The sequence below is a fragment of the Anoplopoma fimbria genome, chromosome 7, assembly GCF_027596085.1.
Source record: "Anoplopoma fimbria isolate UVic2021 breed Golden Eagle Sablefish chromosome 7, Afim_UVic_2022, whole genome shotgun sequence".
In the NCBI taxonomy this organism is placed as follows: Eukaryota; Metazoa; Chordata; class Actinopteri; order Perciformes; family Anoplopomatidae; genus Anoplopoma; species Anoplopoma fimbria.
Genome location: NC_072455.1, coordinates 21446139 through 21467045, shown reverse-complemented (window position 1 = coordinate 21467045; position 20907 = coordinate 21446139). Strand labels below are relative to the sequence as shown.

Here is a 20907-nt window from a genome sequence, read left to right as displayed (position 1 = left end):
TAAAATGTAAAAAAACAAACAACGCATGTACTCTGAAAGCTGGCAATAACTTTTTTGGGACCCGTATTTTAGTGCACACTGATTGCAACATACAGTAACTGTGTGTTTTGAGTACACACACACACACTTCTTAAGTGAATGTATGTAATCTACAAAGGCAAATGTGTCAAAAGACAATCTCTTCGGTGCCTGATTTTAGGATGTGTGTGTGTAGTGTGCACGGGAGGCGCCCTCGTGATGAAAGGGGCCCTGAATTCACGAAATAACTTGAATCTTCAACCCTTGAGGGGAAATCGATCGCATTCTGTCACATTTTTGACGCACTTGTGGTGTGCCATTTGCATTGTACATTTTATGGTGTTTTTATTTCAGCAAGTTCAATTCCCCCCCTCTTAAATTGTTCTGCTTTGTTGAATGTATTTGGGTCGATGTTGGAAGTTTTAAATTTGCAAATGTAATGAGGTAAATAAGAGAGAAAGTGATTTTTATGGTTTATTAGGGTCAACTTCACTGTATATAAGTAAAAAAAAAAAAAAATGTGGCTGAGATTAAACAATTTGCACTTTTAGGTGTTGGGTATTGTGTTTTAATGTGTGACAGGTGGGTGAAAACACACCTGACGCCTCCGTAACAGAGATGTCAGAGTGGTTGCATTGTGCTTTGTATTCAAAAGTCCAGTCGACATTCACAGATTCCTGAGAGAGCACTTCACTGGTTGTTCTGGAAGAAAGGCAGAAGTTCCCATCAGTGATCCGATGTGCAGGATAAAAGGTGAATGCAGAGAAAATGAAGCTGTTTGCCGTTGAGGATTGAGACTACGTGGTCATGGTAACGTAATCATAATGAATACTTTTGATGAAATTGATTAATGATGCAGGAAAGTGATTGTTGGAGCTGAAATGTGTTATTTTATTTAACAGCCAGCAGACATGCGTCCTTGTTCCTCACAGCAGAGCTATTCAGACTTTTACCCAACATGCTGAAATTTGCCTGTTATAAACTTTTGATTTGGTCTGGGAGATGACAATGGGGAAAAAACAATTTTTTTTGCACTTTTGATATACTTTCATATTTTTAGAAAAAAGGTATCCTACTTTTTGAGTTCAGAACATTATATCTACCTTTTTAAAAATGATCTCATTGGCTGTCAAAAGTAGACAAAACAACTTGTTTTTATCTCACTGGAAAAAGAGTCCATTTGACCAACGCTTTATATGTATAATGTAAAGTACAATAGGTGAAGGCCATGAAGCAAGAAAGCTAAACAAACTGTTTTTGCATGACTTTAGAATAATACTTTTTCACATGATCTGCATTTGGTTTAATATTTGCTGTTGTGTTGAAAAAGTCATCTTTGCATTCAGTGGTTTAATGTTACCACAAGACAAGCGCATAATTATGGCCAGAATTGTAGAAATGGTGAAGTCATGAGTCCAGGTTCCCCCTAATGCTAATATATCTTATTATCATTTTGTATGTTTAATTTGCCAACATGAAGGTCAAAACACTAAGGCTTTCTTTAAACTGATGGAAAGACAATTCATCCAGGTCACTAACACCCCCCTCCATTCTCAGGAAAAATACACATGATGTGTCCTCAACATCTGCCATCATCTATCCAAATATGCTCCAATAGAGGAGCACAAAGAGCTTCAAATGAACGTGTCCTGCAGCATAGCAAAGCTCCTTGTCCAAAATGTCTAACAACTACGCATCACCCTCGCTGTGACCCTGAAATAGGTCAAAGCTATAATTATGGTTTTACCTCCATCCCAGCGTCTCTGGGTGGAGATGTTGGTTGTAATGGTGGTGGTGTTGGCGGAGCTCCCTGGAGCCCTGCAGAAGTGCATCTTTGACGAGGTTCAGGCTCAGACCAGGGTGGTCCGAGCTGCACCCGTCCACCCGGACAGCCCACCCAACGAGCCCAGACTCAGAGCCCAGGACGGGCAAGAGCCACCGCTCACCTCTGGGCATCAGAGCCTGTCCAGGAAACGGAGGAGAAGCCTGAAAAAGATAGCCCCGCCCACTCTGGCCTCACCGCAGCCAATCAGGATCCAGACCTGGATTCCAGCGGAGAGCAACGGCCTATCAGAGGCTGAGGAAGAGAAGCTGGAGGCAGCGGTGGAGGAGGCTGTTAGGGTGGTGTCTTCTTTACTATCAGGTGAAACACTGGGCACATCACATGGACTTACATTCATTTCCTGGAGACGTACCTTAACATTAACCAGTTACTCCAAAATCAGCTGTTTTGACAAAAGTCTGTACTGTGTCTGAAGATGGCCTAAGTTAGAAACACACACACACACACACACACACACACACACACACACACACACACACACACACACACACACACACACACACACACACACACACACACAGGCTAACATGTACGATCATGAACTGTTGACCTTTCTTTAGTGAACAGAGCTTCGGGTCCATTGCTGCTCAGCCGTGACATCAATAAATACTGCAAGTTTCTGTGGAAGAATTCAAGTACTGTGAACTACAACAGGTGTGTTTTATATAGTATGTGCTTTTAGCCAGATGTGAATCTTCTCTAGCTTTAAGATTATCTTCATTAAACCGCTTTGTGTTAATCCAAAGAAACTGAAATGACTTTTGCAAATCACATCGTACTCAGATTTGAGAGAATTATATAAACTTCAATTTATATACATACAACATGAAAGTCACCAGAATTAAACGAAGCCAAGTTAAATGAATAATTACAAATACCAGCACTAAAATGTTTGCTAAAATACATGTAGAAAGCGGATGGTTTATTTATTAAAGGACAGACAGTTTTACAGTTTTCTTCTTTCAGGTGTGGTCGAGCCAACAACAACTACAGAACTGAGACCTGTCTGGATGTGACCGTTAGTATCAGTCCAATAATTGACCTACTGTATTCATATGGCAAACATAAAAACATACCTGTTCACACAAAGAACATAAAATCCAGTCGAGCTTTGTTTCCCGTCCCTCTCATCGACAGATCCCAGATGATCATCTTACTGGATGTGATATTTACCCAGATGCTGATTCACCTCTCAGGACTGAGCTTCGTCCTGAAGGTGCTGGACTCCCCGACACCGACTTCCTGTTGTACCTCCACGTTCAGGCCACTGACAAGTGCAGAGCAGAGGTGAAGGGACTCACTGAAAACAGAGACATTTGTTATTAAAACATATCTAAGACTTGTTTTAAAGTAAATAATTAAAGGTGGAAATTTCAATTAATGGCAAAATGTATTTATCTCTGAAAAAGAAAGATTCGAAGTTTGTTAAAACATAGAATAAAACTAGCAAAAAAAGGCTAAATAAGAAAACTGTCTGGCTTTACTGTGTTATGAGTCGCTAAAATAATACTTAATTTTACTTGCATATTAAACACTCACTGTTTTGCCCTCAAATCCCGGAGATCACTTTTTAATGTGGACAATATTATGACATATTTATTTCCTTGTATTTTCATTAAATTGCTTCTTTTTTTTTTTGCATGCAAAACAGAAGCAACACACAAATGCACAAAAAAGTTTTTGCATCAAAATATGAAACGCACCGTTGTCTGTACATTGAAGACATTTCAAGATAAAAGAATATTACAACAGCAAATGATCGAACCTATAAGTAATAAAACACATTTTGTATATTGAAATAAAATATGCTGGATTAATACCATAACCTTTTTTATTTTAGGATCAAATGTCAAGTATTCCCAGCTGTCATTGACTGCCGTTACCCGTCTCACCTGTCCTGTTCACCTCTCAGCCTCATGTGTCTGCCTACGCTGTCCACTGTCACACGGACACCTATGGACGACCTTTAGCCGGGGTGGTGGTCATCTGCAGGGACAGACTGACAGGAGCCACATACAGCCAGCAGGCGACTGTACAGGTATGTTTTTAATAATATTGTTAATGATTATTTCTAATTGTCTGTTGATGTGCTGAATGGTTTGTTCTCATCTGTTTTCCAGACTCTGATCCATGAGCTGTTTCATGCACTTGGCTTCTCTAAAGAGCTCTTCCACACCTGGAGAGACTGTTCCTCCACTTCTCAAGGTTTTTAAAAACATTCTGATGTTATTTTAATAATAACTTCAATTATATAGTTTTGAGCTTTTAGCTTTTAGCTTTTTGAGCTTTTAGCTAGTTTTTTTTTTTTTTTTAATTGAGCGTTTTACAAAATGATTGGACCAGCAAGCAAAAGCAAGGCAATAAAAAACCGAAAGCAGCAACAGTGAGGCCCAACAAAAGCAAGACAAACTAAGGTCAAATTTAAACACTGAGAAAACGGTACAACATAAAAACAAATAAATACAAATAAAAAATAAATATGCAATAAGAAGAAATAAATAGATTTAAATATAATACAAAAAATTATAAAAAAGAAATTCAAATAAATGCTGCAAAAAGGTGACATCAAATAATAGCCAGTCTGTAAAATTAGTTTTAAGAAGTGATTTAAAAGAGAGAACCAATTCTGTGAGAATCAAACTTGAATACATTATGTGGGATTATATTATGACTTAACGGTGTCATTCAAAAGGATGTGAGATGATTCTGGGATGGCTGAATCTACTTGTGAGTTTATAGAGATTATTTGATAAATACACACCTACTGAACATTCACCCTTGTTCAACTGCGTGCTTAAATTTTGTCTTCAAAATTGTACCTTGCTTTTATACTTTGAGATCAAGTATCAGTTTTTGCAACTCTAGAAAACCCTCGATGAGGAAACAGAAGTAAGAGAGACTTAAATGTTGCAGACAGAAAACTAGCAACAATATAAAAATGGAATTTAAGATGCATAAAAACAATTTCAGTGAGTGAAAAATTGTTGAATAACAATAGCCCTTTTTTAACCATTTGAAACAAAGTTATAAATGCACTTTACACAGGAAGATTGAAACTCTTCATTCCTACAATCCATCATAAACATAAAAAAATCAGGCAAATAAAACTCTATTTAAAAAAGAAAACATAAAACAAGAAATAAGAGCAAACAATAATCATATAAACATGGTCCAAATCTTCTATTATATCTTGACTAAAATAAGCAAAGATGCATTACAGATCATATACACTGCTTTGAAAACGGTTCTTCTAATGTGTTTATCTTTGTGGTGCAGTTGGTGCAGGCTGCTCTCCTCGAGGCAAAGTGACTCACTCTGATGGATCGGGCCAGATGAGGATTTACACCCCGTCTGTTATCTCAGCCCTGCAGAGGCACCTCGCCTCCACTGACCCGGAGCTCGGGGGGCCGCTAGAGAACCTGGTACTGATATCAGCTCCAACCCTTTTTAAACATCCATCATGTGCTCTGCTTACATGTTTTAATCGTCCTTTCCTTCAGGATGTTCCTCCAGGCAGAGTGTCCTCTCACTGGGAGGCCCGGGTCCTTCAGGGCTCCATCATGGCGGCGGTGCTGGGGGACTGGACCACGATCCAGATCGACCCGGTCACCCTGGCTGCACTACAGGATACAGGCTGGTACACTGTCGACCTGAGCCGGGCACAGAGTCTAGTCTGGGGAGACGGTGAGGAAAGATGGAGATATAAAATGTATATAGAAATACATCTGTATGATCATTATCATGATAGAAAAATAAAAAAAACTGACGCGTGTTTTAAGATTGTTTGCAGGAGAGACAAAAATACAGTACCAGTCAAAAGTTTGGACACACCTTCTCATTCAATGGTTTTTCTTTATTTTCTAATTTTTTTCTACATTGTAGATTAATATTGAAGACATCCAAACTATGAAGGAACACATATGGAATTATGTGGTAAACAAACAAATGCTCAACAAACCAGAATATGTTTTATATTTTAGATTCTTCAAAGTAGTTGAATGAGAAGGTGTGTCCAAACTTTTGACTGGTACTGTAGATAAAGGTGTGTTTTGTTTTTTTTAAAGGTGAAGGAGCCACGTTTGGTTCCCTGTCAACCTGTCAGAACAAGTCCTCATCCTTTTTCTGCACCGGCAGGTAGATTTATTATTTTATATGATATATTCTACACAAAAACACATGTTTTTAAGGTTGTTTTTTTTCCAGCACTAATTTTGCATTATTTCCTCTTCTCAGTGGGTTCGGGTGTCATTATCTTCACCTCCACAAGGGGGAGTGCCAGACTGATCCACACCTGGAGGGATGTCAAGTTTATAAACCCCTTAAGAATGGAGTACGTTTTTACTTCCTCTCATGTGATTTTCTTCACACAACTATATCCTTCAATTGTAAAATAAACAAATTATTTCATTATTAGTTTTGCTTGGACAGAAGTCTCAAAATGTCCAAAATGATGTACACTCTTCACACCTTTGCTCTGGACTTTCTAATAGCAGAGCAGGAATATGGGGTCGTTTCTATTTTCTTGTGCCTTTTAATTGCAATCTATGATATTTCATTGCAATTTGCAGCACTACATGTTCACTCTTCTTCCTCCTCTTGTTCTTCAGAGTGAATGTTGGAAAGAGGAAAATGGCCGAGGAGAGGATTTTAGCGGGGAGGTGTTTGGTTTTCACAGCCGGTGCTTCTTCTCCAGCCTGACCAGACAGGTTTGTGTGTGTACATGTATTTGAATAATTTAACCTATGTTTTCCTGATGGTTTCCTTTTAATAAAACATTTATTCCTTCTACACATGTCTTTCTTTTAGAACCAGAGTCAGATTGTTTTACTCAGCAGCTCTGTGGAGGGACTTTGTTACAGACACAGGTGTACTGGACCGAACCGGTACCAAATCCAGGTGTCTGGCTCTGAGTGGGTGGACTGTCCACCAGGAGGCACCATTCAGGTAAGATGACACAACCCTAAATGTAAATAAATCAATAGAGTGGTTTTATTTGAAAGTGTACTTTCCTATTTGCTGTTATTAGTGTACAGTAAGATATAATTAAACCTGAATGATCCTCGAGGGGGAATTCACATGTAACACCAGCACAGAGAGGCTGAGAGGTAAGAAGATGGATAGTGTAAGTGTATAGGTATGAATAAGTACAGTATACGTGATAATAAAATATTACCAAACTTAAAGTGCTATGTATGCTATATACATTATACAGTCATTTTACAACCCTATTCAGTGTTTACAATAGAAAAAAGAGCATGATTATAACAATGTAGTACTAATATAATTTTATTATAAGTGATGTACTGTAATGTAAATATATGGATCAATTGTGTATTGTTGTTTAGTAATGTCCCAATGTATAACATTAAAGCAAGCTGCTCAATGAAAATATGGTTGACACATACAGGAAGTAATAACTGTAAGCCTGTTTGTTTGTTTACTGGTTTTACTAAAATGTCACAGTTGATGTGAAAATGATACACTGATGTTTAAAATTTCTGCATGCGACACTAAATGGGTCCCCAGTTATTATTTGATCTTTAATCATGTTATGTATTCTGTCTTTGCTGTTTTTACTTTCAGATTAAAGGGTACCAGGGTTCAGTTCACTGTCCTGACAGAAGGTTGTGTCTGTACGCTGACGTTACTCCTCCTTCAGACGATGTCGGTACATTCCCTGCTTCTATCACGAGGTAAGTACCACTATAATCAAGCACTCTCTTTCTTAATCCTAACCTGTAACTCACACTTACTTTACTCCATTGCTTTTTGGTCAGTGGACCTTTAACTTCAGCCCAGACCGGGACCCGGCCGCCCCTCAGACCTCCTGCAGAGCTCACTGCAGCGTCGGCGCTCGGCATCACTGCTGCTATGTGTCTCCTGGCTGCAGCCGTGGTGGCCTACAGGAAATGTTGCCTCTGCAGGGTCAGGGTCCACTCTGCACCAGAGGATCACACTGATCCATAACAACAACTGCATTTTAAAATACCTTTGAATATACAGTGTCAAGAGACGGCTTGGTTTTAGTGATCATTTTAATGTTAGAGAGGGATAATTCATTCTACAATTATTCTTTTTTTTAAATGTTTCTATTGAACAGGAAAAACAGCAAAGTCATGAACTGTTGAACGTTAATCAGCTGGTTTCCTGCCCAAAACATCATTTTAATAAGTGCTACTAAAAAAGCGTAATGAGAAAACATGGCAAAAAGAAAAAACTGTAAATGCAACATTAACAGAATGAATACTGACTCACAGAGAAACAGTAGTCTAAAAAAAAAGATTTCGGATGACACATTAGATACTTGATTGTTTCACATTTTTCAGTACATTGCATACAAAGAAGCAAAGTACATTAATAACATTAAACCAGTGTTCAGTGCTGACATTAATCCTCCCTACTGTTTTAGCCCGAATATAAGAGAAAGTATCAGTATCACACAAGCGATAATGATGAGTGGAATCCAGATAAGTTTCTTCTTGCAAGTTGATCTCTCGCAGGGTTGCCGAGAATGCCCATCTGTGAAAGTAAAGACAGAAATTAATTATCAAGTTTTTAATTAAAAATGCAATTAAAATGAAAAGGTTTGTCTCCTCACCGTTCTCTATTTGGAAACTTGTTTCCACCACCTCTACAGTTTCTGTCTGTTTGTCCACATCCGGTTCTTTCCCCTTGTCTCTCAGACTCCATGAGGCTTTAAATTGGTAAAAATGGTATTAATAAATAGATTATCATTTTATATCACAGACACTCATTATTTCTTGATGGTCTAAAGTGAACGTACCTCTGTACACGAGCAGATAGGCAGTGCTGGAACTGTCAAAACAATCATTTTGAAATATTTAATTGCATAGAACAATAAAAGAAAAGTTCAGAACATGCAGTAAACCTTTCCAGATATATAATGTAGAATATATCTCACGTCCTTTTAGCAGCTGTTCAAAAGCTTTATATCATTTTACATGAATTTGAAGTCCTTTAAGTGCTTCAAATTAGAGAAAATGTTACTTCTATAATACCAAACTCCATCTGCTAATGAAGATTGTGTGATGCAATAAAAAAGCTTCGTCACAGCAACTAAATGGACCTTTTTAAGATTTTGATGAAGTGGAAATAATTCAACATACCTGTAAGTCAGAGTTTTTGCAAATGGTTGCTCTTCAACCTGCACCATAAAGAAACATATTAATATTACATTTTTGTAGGTGTTGAATATTTTTCATGCTGGTTGCGTTAAATGAATCATCACCTTGGAGACGTGATCGTCATCAAACTCGTACCAGGTTTTGTCCTCATTGGACAGGATGGTGGCCGTGTAATGTCCACCTCTTAGACCGCCCATGTGATTCACCATCCCATACAGCTCGTACTTCTTGTTCTGCAATGAAGAGCACAGTCAGGTACATTCAAATATTTTAAAAGCAATTAAAAGGGCCTCCAGTCAAAGTTACTTCTCCTTACCTCTCTCTGTAATTCACGTGGCACATCCACACAGCGGTTGGATTTGAAATGTTTCATGGTGTTGTAGTCAAAGTCAAATCTCTTGAGGAGTAGAGTCAATATCTGAGGAAATACCTCCATCTCACATCCCTAAAAAATACAGGAGAGATTATTAAATACCACAGACAATAGTATAAACAAACATACAAAGTGTTCATCTGATTCCAGTCTAGACTTTGCTCAGGCTCCATCAGGTGTTTGATAGCTCACGCTGTTCGCCTCTGTTTTCTCCTCACAGTCGTTGCAGTACACCATGTTGTCTCCATTAAATTCTTTAAGCATGAAAATCCTTTCAAAGCCTCTTTTCTGTAAAAAAAAAACAACCAAATGTAATAAATTGCATTACCAATCTGACATTGTCATAAAAACACTACATTTTTGTTTCTTAATTTATTCAACAGCAGTCCGTTAAAGTTGAACAATCTGTTGCTATAGCAACAACTACTGGCAGAGTTCCTCAGCAGTCACATTTTACCTGACATTGATACGTCCAACATTATGTCACATCTGTGACCAAGCAAACATTGACTCATTTATTTGATCTGATCCCCAAACGCTCTTTGTCAGTATTATCTATAGCTTCTCTTTTTATTCTGTTATCTGTTTTATGATTGTTGATTTGTGGTTTGTTGATTAATATCATAACACTACTGTAGCTGTCTGAGACTAACGTGTTGCTAATGCAATATTCTGCGTAACTGATATTTCATAACTTACTTGTTATTTAGCCTATTCACTCTTCATACTTTTAGTATTGTTACTTTATGTGTATTAGTACAATGCTTTGTTCAAAACATGCTTATTCACAAAAGTTTGACCTCCGTTGTTCCGTCAAAAAATGCACAACACTCCTGTTGCTGTACTAATTTGTTGGTACCACTTTCTGACAAGGCACCATTTATAAAGGGTTGATAAGCTGCAATTAACAGCTTTATTAATGGTTATTAAAATATGTACTAATGCTTTATAGATCAGTAATTAAGCATATTATTAAGAACAGCTTTTGGGCACACTAATGCAAGTAAATCTTTATTCAGACAATGGAACAACTTCTTATTTAGAAATGTAGTTAGTAAGCAGCTATTTCCATCAACATTTCACCCCCCATTAACTATATGACTAATAACTTATTTTGATAATTATTTACAATAAAACAAGAGGGTGCTCACCACGTCGTAGTTGGTATCATGGGAGTCATTTAGTGTCAGTGGAAGAGTCCAGAAATCATTTGTCTCCTCAATGATGGTGTGGTCTTTGGAGCATTTTGTTGTGTGTGTCAGCTTTCCTCGGAAAACCTACAAATAGAAATATCACGTTTATAACAGCTTTCTGATTTGTTGGCTGGTAGATTGTTGGATTTTACCTCAGAGGCACGGGGGCTGATTTTAAATAAAATCAACTCCAGGCATTCAGCAGCATCACGTTGTTTATGAACTGAAAAATGAACATGTACGTTTGAATCCAGTATAATTACTCCTCAACACCAAAACATTGAATCTCCAGCTGCTATGTGACTCTCCTTTAATGTTTGTGTCATGATGACTGACCAACTTACCATTCTCTATCGCCAAACTCTTTGTGATGTTTTCTGTTTTACATGTTGTTTCCTTTAGTTTTTCAAATACTTTTTTCAGCTCCTGATCTGTTATTCCTGCTTCTGGATCCAACCTGTAGGAAGAGGTGAGTTAATTTATGACTATTTACTGTCTGCTATAACTTTAACATCATCACTTGAGAGTTATTTAAGAATATTTGGTATATATATTTTGTGTCTGAGGTGAAAACAATCCTGTAACAAGAGCTTTGGACACCACAAGCACATATGTATTTGTTAATGTTTGTAATGTACGTATGAGCTTCATGGTACTGTGGAGATATTCAAAAACATATCGCAGACTTTTCTGAATATGGCATTCGTTCTCGCAGTAATCAAGTCTGGTTCAAGTTCTTGATGCTATAATTGTCAAAAACCAAAAAATACTTAGTACTTTTATCTCCTCCTCAACCAGCACCGTCTACTGGACACGCTCAAATGTCTCACTCTATAAAACAATGTTTCCTGTTGATACTTGACATACTTGTCTCACTTCTATTGTTACAGATGAAAGCAGCTGTTTCAAACCTGTCGTGGATCTCTGTTGTCATGGAGAGAACTTGCAGGACGCTGTTGAGGTAACATGTGGCGCCCTGATTACGCAGACCATAATGAGGTCTCTGTGTCTGAGTCACTTAAAGGAAAGAAGAACACAATATCATTATGACGTTTTCTTTAACTTAAAGATGTGAAATATAAAGAGCTATAGGATGTGTGTGTGTGTATATATATATATATATATATATTCCTCTTAGCACTTATTGTATTCGTATTAGTTTGTTGCACTTATTGTATTCGTATTAGTTTGTTTCTGTACTTTTGCTCTGGTTTCTGCTCTTAGATGCTTGTTTAAGAAAGGAGATGCACTGATGACTTCTGGTGACTAGTAGTTCTCTTGAATACCTATGTTGAATACACTTCCTGTAAGTCGCTTTGGATAAAAGCGTCTGCTCAATGACTGTAATGTAATGTAATGTATATTATTGCACAACTGCCACTGTATCACCACCAACTAGTCAATTTTACTCATATTGATGTTGTCAGAGATGTGGTGGCCGTTTATTAACTTAAGTTCAATGTTTTTTCTCCAATTAACAAAGGAAAACTGTGCCTGTTCATTGTGGTCTCACTTTTCTCTTAATCTGAATTTTCTATCCACCGAGTGTCCTACAATGATATTTTGTTCTTCACCTGCATCGTCGCTGTTGCCCTTTCGTCTCTTCCTCTCTGACGCTGCTTCCACATCTTTGTCTTCCTGTCGTTTTCTGCTCATCTTTTCTCTTGGGAGATAAGAAAGTGATGTTTTGCCTCTATTCATTTAGGCGTAAATGGTATTTTTGATACAGACGTGTTCATTATTTGATAAAGAACAGAAAATGTGTTGTTACCCTGTAACCTTTTTCCTTTGACCTTTGCAGAGGAGACTGTTCAAAACTTGTGTCACTGTTTGGACTGCAGCAGCCCTCAATGAACCAGGTGAGACCGACCTAAAGACGGAGCTACAGTGTAGAGCAGCTATGAATGATGACGTTCACCGCATGTGTGGCTCTGAAAAGACAATCGGAAGAATTTTAATTTGTTTTTCCGATCACAGACAGAAGGGGATAAACGTCCTACTTTTTCTTTCAGTTCAGTACAGAAGGAAATGATCTTTTATCAGGGTATTAACCGTAAATCTGGCGTCCTTACAGGGTAATCCCAAACTGCTAAACTGCTGTATCATCGTCTAATTATTAATGCCAGTAATACCTGTGACATGTTGAAAGACCAGTCCAGTTATGAAAGCGTTCACTTGGCACACTAGAACAAAACTTCACTCTTCCAAACAGGTTTTCACTTCTTCTGGTTTGAGAGACTCTCAGTGTAATTCCATTCGGCAAACTCAACTCCTATTTTATTTTGGCGAAAATGTCTATAGTTGTTTGTTTGTGCCTCACGTTTAAATGTTTTGTCATGTTTTTAATTCATGACCTGTGTTTCTGACACACACCTGGTTATTTATGTTACAATGTAACATAAATAACCAGTTCTCTATATGACACCTGGAAAGAATATTTAGACAGATAATTAACACAACAAAAACCTGTATCACAAACAATAAAATTAGCTTTCTCAATAAGAAGTATGGGTGCCTGCAGATAATTAGTCTTATAATTTGGTTTAGTTTAATTGGGATTTATTGAATGTTATGAATTTCCATATACAGCATATACAGTTAACTGCCGTTTGAGCAAAAGCCTCAAAATGATATACTTTAACATCCGCTGCATGAACTCAATCTGTATCAGTGGCAAAAGTATTAAAAATAGTGATGTCATCACAGTAAAAACCACAGTTATTATAAACAGTGTGCCATTCGTCCCAACACCCGTAATGCATTGACACTGTAACATTCACCACTTAGTCCAGGCTGTGAATACAAGTTAACACCGATTACAGAACACAAGGAAAACACAATAAATAGCTGCACACATTAAAAAAAAAAGAAAAAAGGATACTTTAACATATTAGAGGAAGAATTTTGTAATACTTACTGTCAGCAGGACTTCACATAATGACTTCAGTGAGGTTTAGTGGAGGATGTGGCTTCATCTAAATGCCTCAACCGACAGTTGACGACGTTATGAGGCTTAATGCCAATTCATGTAATATTAAAGTAACCAGTTTGGTTTTTTTAAACCGCCCTGCAAGACAGCACTGTTCGTGTTTTTTTGTATTTCGGACTAAAGACAGCGCCATGTAATTCAAATGAGTTAATAAAAATAAAAAAAAATAAAAAACGTCATGATAGCAGGAATATTATAAGCACATCCCTGTTTTTGTTTGTTCTTACTCTACTGACAGAATGTAGTTGAACTAGATTTGTTACTTGCAGTTTCTCCTGATCTCCAAATGGGTGACAAACATTCTTGATTGACATTTCGAAAGCATTCTCTGGTTGACTATGGTGTCTCAGAAGTTACTTGACTTGATTTCTTGACAAGGAAGATGAGATTAAAAACACTTGACGGTAATATAGGAGCTGTTCCTCCTATCCGGTAAACAACAAAGCTTTCCTCAAACAGGTTTTAGTTAGTTAGTAGTCAGTGTAGTTTTATCCAACAAACTCATTGAAAATGAATACATTAACAGAAGAGTTTTAAAATTCAGAGCTTTATTTTATTTAATGTAGCATATTACTAAAACTTTATTTACAAGATTTGGACCCCTAACAAAAGTAAATTAAACTTTAAATAAAGTACATTTTATAATGTTTATAAAAAGTGACATTCGGCAAAGGAGAGAAGTTGAGGGAGGCAGCTTAGAAATACTTTAAGTGTACATTTCCCACATCATTTTTAGTCAATTAAGTATTTTGGTCTCTGTAAATCTGGGTAACACTCTTGACTTCACTAAATACTGGTTAGAAGTTTTTTATACTTAGACATAAAGTACAACTCAAAACTCACAGGTAACTATTCAAACTATTACCAGTCTGTGGTAATGAGTTTTTCATGGAAGAGCAGGGCACTTAAGCATGTTCTTGCGAGATTATACACCAGAAATATACACTTTTAACATGCTTTTTTATTTTATTTTACATAGCATAACACATCATGATGGAGCACATCTATCAGCACAACACACTTTATTTGTGTTTCACAATTCAATATTGTTTTTGAGCTCATCATATATTGGTATAGCTGTGGCGGTCCAGAGTCTCTGTGCGTCTTCATCAGACGCCTCCGGGCAGCATCAGCAACGTGTGGATGGTGGACAAGTGTCGGATCCCGTAGGAGGACAGCAGGGAGGACTCCTGCAGCGGCTCGGTTCTGAAGACCATCCGGATGTCGTCATCTGGACAGAAATGGAGACTGTGTTTACCACAGAGGTACATTTACAGGCCTCTAATGGGAATCTAACCCTCAAAAGGATATCACATCAAGGTGTTTGTAGAATTATCATGTTGAAGAAGATGTTTTTAAAGGACTTTTTCATTGATAAAAACACTATAACTCAGTAGATAAAGTTGTCTCTAAACCTTTTTATATAGCCCAACACTATATAGACTAATAATAGGCTAAAACAGATTTCAGTTCCTCTATATTTCTTGCAAATATTTGTTATATTTGCATCTATTACAATTTATTTACTATATTTTGTTTAAATAACCATTTATGAAGGAGCATTCTTGTTTTGTTTTGGTTTTCCTATGTCGTTTTTTGGGGTTATTGCAGTGATTTATGTCATAGACATATAACAGGCTGTATTTAATCATGTTAAAAATAACAAATATATATATATTGTTAAACATATTCAGTTAATTTTAACAATAAAAAGTGTTGCCTTTGGATTCCTGTTAGCACGAAAAAGCCTATATTTTACTCATACGCATATATATATATATATATATATATATATATATATATATATATATATATATATATATATATATATATATATTAATTAATAAAAGCTATGCAATTTAAATTAAAAATAGCCAATATATTACATAGGGAATGAACCTACCTATCATTAGTTCTTGAGCGATTTTCTTTTTCAGCTGGTCTACAGTGATGCTCTTCATCGCCTCCTCATTCTCACAAAGATCCATAATCCTCTCGTCTCCTTTTGGTCCATTTATTTTCAGCTGGTATTTCATTTTGACACCGAGTCTGTTCAGAGCAACAGGCCACTGCGAAGATTGCCTGGAGTGTGTTGGTCAGGTGACATTACTACACAACAAATATACTCAAGTCATATCACATGACTCCACGGAAAGTACCGACACACTCACTCAGCAGCCTTTGATATGCCGCCCAGGCTGGCATTATCTAACATGGAAAGCAAATCTGCAAGATGAATGGAAACAAAAGAGCAAACATGTTGTAAACGAAGTCCTCCTCCTCTGTTGTCCAACTGCTGCTTCCTCCAGAGTGATATGATAAATCTTACATCAAGATATCATGATACACAATTATGTCGTCTAAATTGAATCACTAACTTAAATTTATCAGAAAATCTGATCAAACTCAGTCAAGCCATCTATTTTCTTAATCTGATTACTCTGTATTTGTGTCCATGCATGTAAACAAAGTCAGTGTATAAGTGGAAAAAAAAATAGATGTTTTCTCTACATTTTCCACTTGAAACTGTCAAATGTTCATTTTGCACTAAAGTTTTGTGTTAAATAGGACATTACTCAATACTTTTCATTTGTCAAGTGTTTAATTCCCACAGGAGTATCCAAATATAGGCTTTATGTATCGTATATGGAGTATTTATCACGCTTTATCACGATATATATCGTTATCGGGATATGAAAAAAACTATATTGTCATATAAGATTTTGCCATATTGCCCAGCCCCTTTCTTTCTTTACCTTGGCTACTTTTACATTTTATATAACATATTCATAGGCTGAGGCTATATAGCTGATAGCTTATAACACTGCAAATATTTTAATTTGTTTGTTTGTGTCTCGTAGTTTTGTGCAATGACTACAAATCTCTCAGAGCAAAGATGTCCTGCGGCCATGCCGTCACTCCGATGTCTCTCACAGACTTTTTTGTAAAACCATTGTCTGCTGCTTATGTAAAGTGAAGTTCTGTTTTGTGTGCCTGAAGCTCACCAAGGAGTGTAAGTATGCTTATGAACGTTGCTCCAGTGGTGTTGCACCGAGACAGACCTCCATACCTGTGTGGAAGAGGACATGAATCTGTTGATTTAACGCTGCGATCTCAAGAATAACCTATGCACCTTTTTTATTTTCATATCATAACTGATATTTCTCAGACATAAACTCAACCAAATACCTGCTTTCAAAATAGCTAGAGCCTAATATATTTTCTGGACTTGTACTTAAATATCAGACCATATGAGAATATTTTCCTTATTTCCAGAGTTAAAACATTTCCAGAGAATTTCTACTTCAAACTCAAACTTGTGAAAATGTAGATAGAAATGTTGTAGAGTGTGGTCATTTTAAAATGTTTTGTATGTAAAATCATGATCTGAAAAGTGAGCAGTAACTATAGCTGTCCAATAAATAAATATTTCCCTCTTAAATGGAGAGTTGTATATACGGTAAGTATAAAGTAGCAGGACATAGAAAAACTACCTTTAAAATGTACTTAAGTGCAGTGCTGCATAAATACTGAACTTTTTTTTCACCACTGAACAATAAATAGTGGAGAGGGTTTATCTTCTTGTAGCTGGTTAGAGATGTACAAACAACTTTGAAATACCTCCGTCACAGAGGTGTATGTACAAATTCAAATGTTTTGGTTTATACTGAAGATATATTAAGAGGAAGCCATATTCTGAATAAATGTATTATTGTCAAAAACTAAAACCTGGAATATTTGTCACTCAAACTCACTACAATACAGTTAACCTGTGAAGCCACACCCTGGGGTCACAGAGATGGTGGTGCTCTTAGTTACTGTCAGGACATTAAATACATCTTCATGACCATTTAAACTCATTTTGAATGTCACAACTTTAAACTCCTACGCAATGACGTCATCTTCTGGTCATAGCTTCTGCTTACAGTCCATCCAGTCTCAATCCTTCCTTCAACCCTAATTATTGGTGACTTTAGAATGTACTTTGACTCATCCCAGTGCAAAAGAGCTTCTTATTATAATTTCTCTCTTCTATAATTTAAAACAAATCATAAATGATTATAACTAAATAAAAAACAACCACCAGCATGTGTTCTCCTCTGTATAGCCACAGAGGGCATACCATCTTCATCTTTGTTTTGTGTCATTGCAGTAGTTATATGTATGTTATATATAATATGCATGTAAAAGGCTGTGTTTGATGCAGTTAAACATTTAGTAAAAAAGTAATTATTCACGATAAAAAGTGTTAAAAAATACTTAATCTGCCTTTGGACACCGATCTGCAGAAAGGTCGCCTATATTTGTGTATAAATATGGCCAATATATATTCATATTGTAATCAGATTGTAAGGAGCGTGTGTTGTTCAGGGCGACATTATGCAAATATATAAATATAATTAGGGAAAGGAATCATTTCTTTCAACATCATATCACATGACTTCACGGAATATGCCGCCTCACAGCAACCCTTAAAGACACGGTGTCATCATTTAAGAAGAGAGTCGAGATCATAGGAGTCAACATGGGAGGCAAGTTATCAGTCAAACGGGAGCAGAAACAAAAGAGAAGAAATGTCCCAAATGGAGACAAGAGGAGTTATGACTTTTTGACTCATGTAGTGGAGGGAAAGGATAACGAAAGATATGAAAACGAAAGGTATGTAGGATATGAAGACGACAGACATGAGGACCAGCCGAGTTCTGAATCTGAAGAAAGCAGCATTTGGACAACTGAAGAAGAGGAGAAGTGTTATGACCCAAAAGACTCCACTCTTACATTTGTAGACGGAGATGACGATTTAGATTGTAAGTAGTTCAATTTACAGATTTACCAAGCATGAGTTTAACAAATATAAATAACCAAACATATCTTTTTTTTTTTCCTTGGCTACTGTTCAATATGAAATACTCTATTCATATGCCTAATCCAATGGCATAACACACTCTACGTCTTTTCATCTGCTTGTTTGTGTTTTATAGTTTTGTGCAATGACTACAAGTCTCTCAGAGCAAAGATGTCCTGCGGCCATGCTGTCACTCCGACGTCTCTCACAGACTGGTGCTCCCATCTGCTGGACCAGGTATTCTGTTTAAATCCCCTTTATGAAATAATAAACTGTTTTTAGTGACTCAACTTATCTGACAAAATACACATATAATGAGTGATTGTTATTAAAATAAACAACGACTTTAAAACATTTAAAACCTATTTTTGATATCTAAAAATAGACATTGCTGCATACACAATGTATTTTGTTGCCAAACCGGCCAACCCAGAAGTGAGCATCACCCTGGTTGCCTCGGCAAACAGCCAATAAGATTTTTCCATTTGATTTTGGATTATTGTAGACAATAAGATCTGTGGCAAACACAACTTTATGATACTTTTACGTTTTTGTTCAGCAAGATAATCTTAACAAACAAACTCTTTTATGATTTTTGAAACACACAGGTGTAATTGGCAGTATACAACATTTAAATTAAACGAACTACATGAGTATACACAACCAGACTGTGATGATCACTATCCACGTGATGACATTTTGTAGTCTCATTAAGCCACTAAGCAACTGTTTTTTTAATACACTTAAAAGCTTCAAAATTTAAGAGAGGGGTATTTCATTTAAATTGTCGAACTAAATGTTAGAAATACCTGAACCTTGTGTTAACCACAGACTTTATTTTAGGCATCCAACCAAAGACCCCAAAATACATAAACTTCGAAACTAGGCAACCAGAAAATGGAAAAGAAATCGACTCATTTCCTGGTTTTGGTGAATACTGAATTCTAATTGGCTGCAGGAGGTCCATTTATTCCTAATAATGGTCATCTCTTCAGGCTTTAAACCTGACATAGAAGAAACACAGTGAATGAAAAAATACAAGTTTCTGTTTCTAACTGATTTCAAGATGCGAAATAATTAACTTTTCCACTCTTGAATGTTATTCTTTGATTTCCTTTTATAATATTTAAGGGTGACTGCAAATTTGTGTGCGGCCAAACTGACTGTGATGTTGAATGGCCCTTTGAGGAGGTTCGTAAAATGGCTCTGCTAACCCCCGAAGAAGTTGAGGAATTTGAGAAGAAACTGTTTAGAAATGCAGCCAAGGATTTCTTGGACATCAAATCTGTAAGTATACCTTAATTACCCTATTAATAAACTGTTCTTAGACATCATATATGTGCGTTAAAAACAAATAATTGTGCATGCAAGTTTAAGGCTCTTTTTTTTCTTCTAACATTCTCTTGCTTCATGTAACAGTGTCCTGGCTGCAATTCCCGTGTGGTGAGAACGGACCTCAATAATCTGAGTGTCAAATGCCCGGTGTGCACAGCTGAAAGAAGAAGGAGATATTTATTCTGCTGGCAGTGTTTGAAGAAATGGAAAGGTCCTCGTTCAGACTGCTGTGCACATCTCGACTGCAAAAACCCTCTGGAAATATTGAAGAGCTGCCCTGATATCACCTTTAAGGATGTGAAGGAGGTCACTGGCTGTCCCTCCATCCGGGCCTGTCCCATCTGTGGTTTTCTCGTAGAACATAACAAAAACTTTTGTAAAACCATTGTCTGCCGCTTATGTAAAGTGAAGTTCTGTTTTGTGTGCCTGAAGCTCACCAAGGAGTGTAAGTATGTTTATGAACGTTGCTCCAGTGGTGTTGCACCGAGACAGACCTCCATACCTGTGTGGAAGAGGACATGAATCTGTTGATTTAACACTGTGATCACAAGAAATACAAATACACCCTTTATTTTATTTAGTTTAAAGGTTCTTATAATTATCATAACTGTTATTTCTCAGACAGGAACTCAACTGCATTCCTTATTTCAATATCTGTTAGAGCCGAAGATCTTTTCTGTACTTTTATTGAAATATCAAATGAGAATCACTTCCTTCTTTCAACAATTGAAACATTCACAAGCAATTTATACTTCAAGCTTGAACTTTTGGTCATAAATATATTGTACATAGTATTTAAATTGTATGGCAGTTTTACCTGCTTTATGTACTTTTATATTTTATAAACTAATCAAATGTTTTATATGTAATATCTTAGTCTGAAAAGTAACCAGTAACTTTAGTAAAATAATAAAATATTTACCACTGAAATGTAGAGTTGTAGAAGTATAGAGCAGCAGGATATGGAATAGTACCTAAAACTGTACTTAAGTAAAGTACTTGAGTAAATAATGAGCTACTTTCCATCACTGACAAATAAATAGCTGAGACGAGAGGGTTTATCTTCTTGTAGAACCGCTTGGTTATAGATGTACAAAACAACTTTAAAATATCTCAGACACAGCGGTGTATGTACAGAAACAAATCTGTTCATTTAAACCAACGT

At 36.6% G+C, this 20907-nt stretch overlaps 2 protein-coding genes across 2 annotated transcripts; both read left to right on the top strand.

Annotated features, from left to right (window-relative positions):
• Window positions 1–1604: 1604 nt before the first annotated feature.
• Window positions 1605–8148, top strand: LOC129093428 (ciliated left-right organizer metallopeptidase). Its single transcript, XM_054601444.1, has 14 exons — window positions 1605–2161; window positions 2422–2515; window positions 2828–2879; window positions 2999–3148; window positions 3774–3899; window positions 3982–4066; window positions 5138–5283; window positions 5362–5545; window positions 5926–5995; window positions 6095–6191; window positions 6469–6567; window positions 6668–6805; window positions 7445–7554; window positions 7639–8148. Exons 1-14 carry the CDS (start codon window positions 1756–1758, stop codon window positions 7826–7828), a joined length of 1947 nt encoding a protein of 648 aa, XP_054457419.1. The 5' UTR covers window positions 1605–1755; the 3' UTR covers window positions 7829–8148.
• Window positions 8149–18086: 9938 nt separating this feature from the next.
• LOC129093189 (uncharacterized) lies at window positions 18087–20264 on the top strand. The gene is made up of 4 exons (XM_054601107.1): window positions 18087–18369; window positions 18544–18644; window positions 19539–19694; window positions 19827–20264. Exons 1-4 carry the CDS (start codon window positions 18087–18089, stop codon window positions 20262–20264), a joined length of 978 nt encoding a protein of 325 aa, XP_054457082.1.
• The last annotated feature ends 643 nt before the right edge of the window (window positions 20265–20907 follow it).

Excerpts from the sequence above, each read along its gene's own strand:
- LOC129093428 (XM_054601444.1), top strand. The coding sequence starts at position 1,756 with ATGGTTTTACCTCCATCCCAGCGTCTCTGGGTGGAGATGTTGGTTGTA. Across the intron at positions 6,192-6,468 it reads ATAAACCCCTTAAGAATGGA|AGTGAATGTTGGAAAGAGGA; the intron begins GTACGTTTTTAC and ends CTTGTTCTTCAG. Across the intron at positions 6,568-6,667 it reads TCTCCAGCCTGACCAGACAG|AACCAGAGTCAGATTGTTTT; the intron begins GTTTGTGTGTGT and ends TCTTTCTTTTAG.
- LOC129093189 (XM_054601107.1), top strand. The coding sequence starts at position 18,087 with ATGGGAGGCAAGTTATCAGTCAAACGGGAGCAGAAACAAAAGAGAAGA. Across the intron at positions 18,645-19,538 it reads GCTCCCATCTGCTGGACCAG|GGTGACTGCAAATTTGTGTG; the intron begins GTATTCTGTTTA and ends ATAATATTTAAG. Across the intron at positions 19,695-19,826 it reads ATTTCTTGGACATCAAATCT|TGTCCTGGCTGCAATTCCCG; the intron begins GTAAGTATACCT and ends TTCATGTAACAG.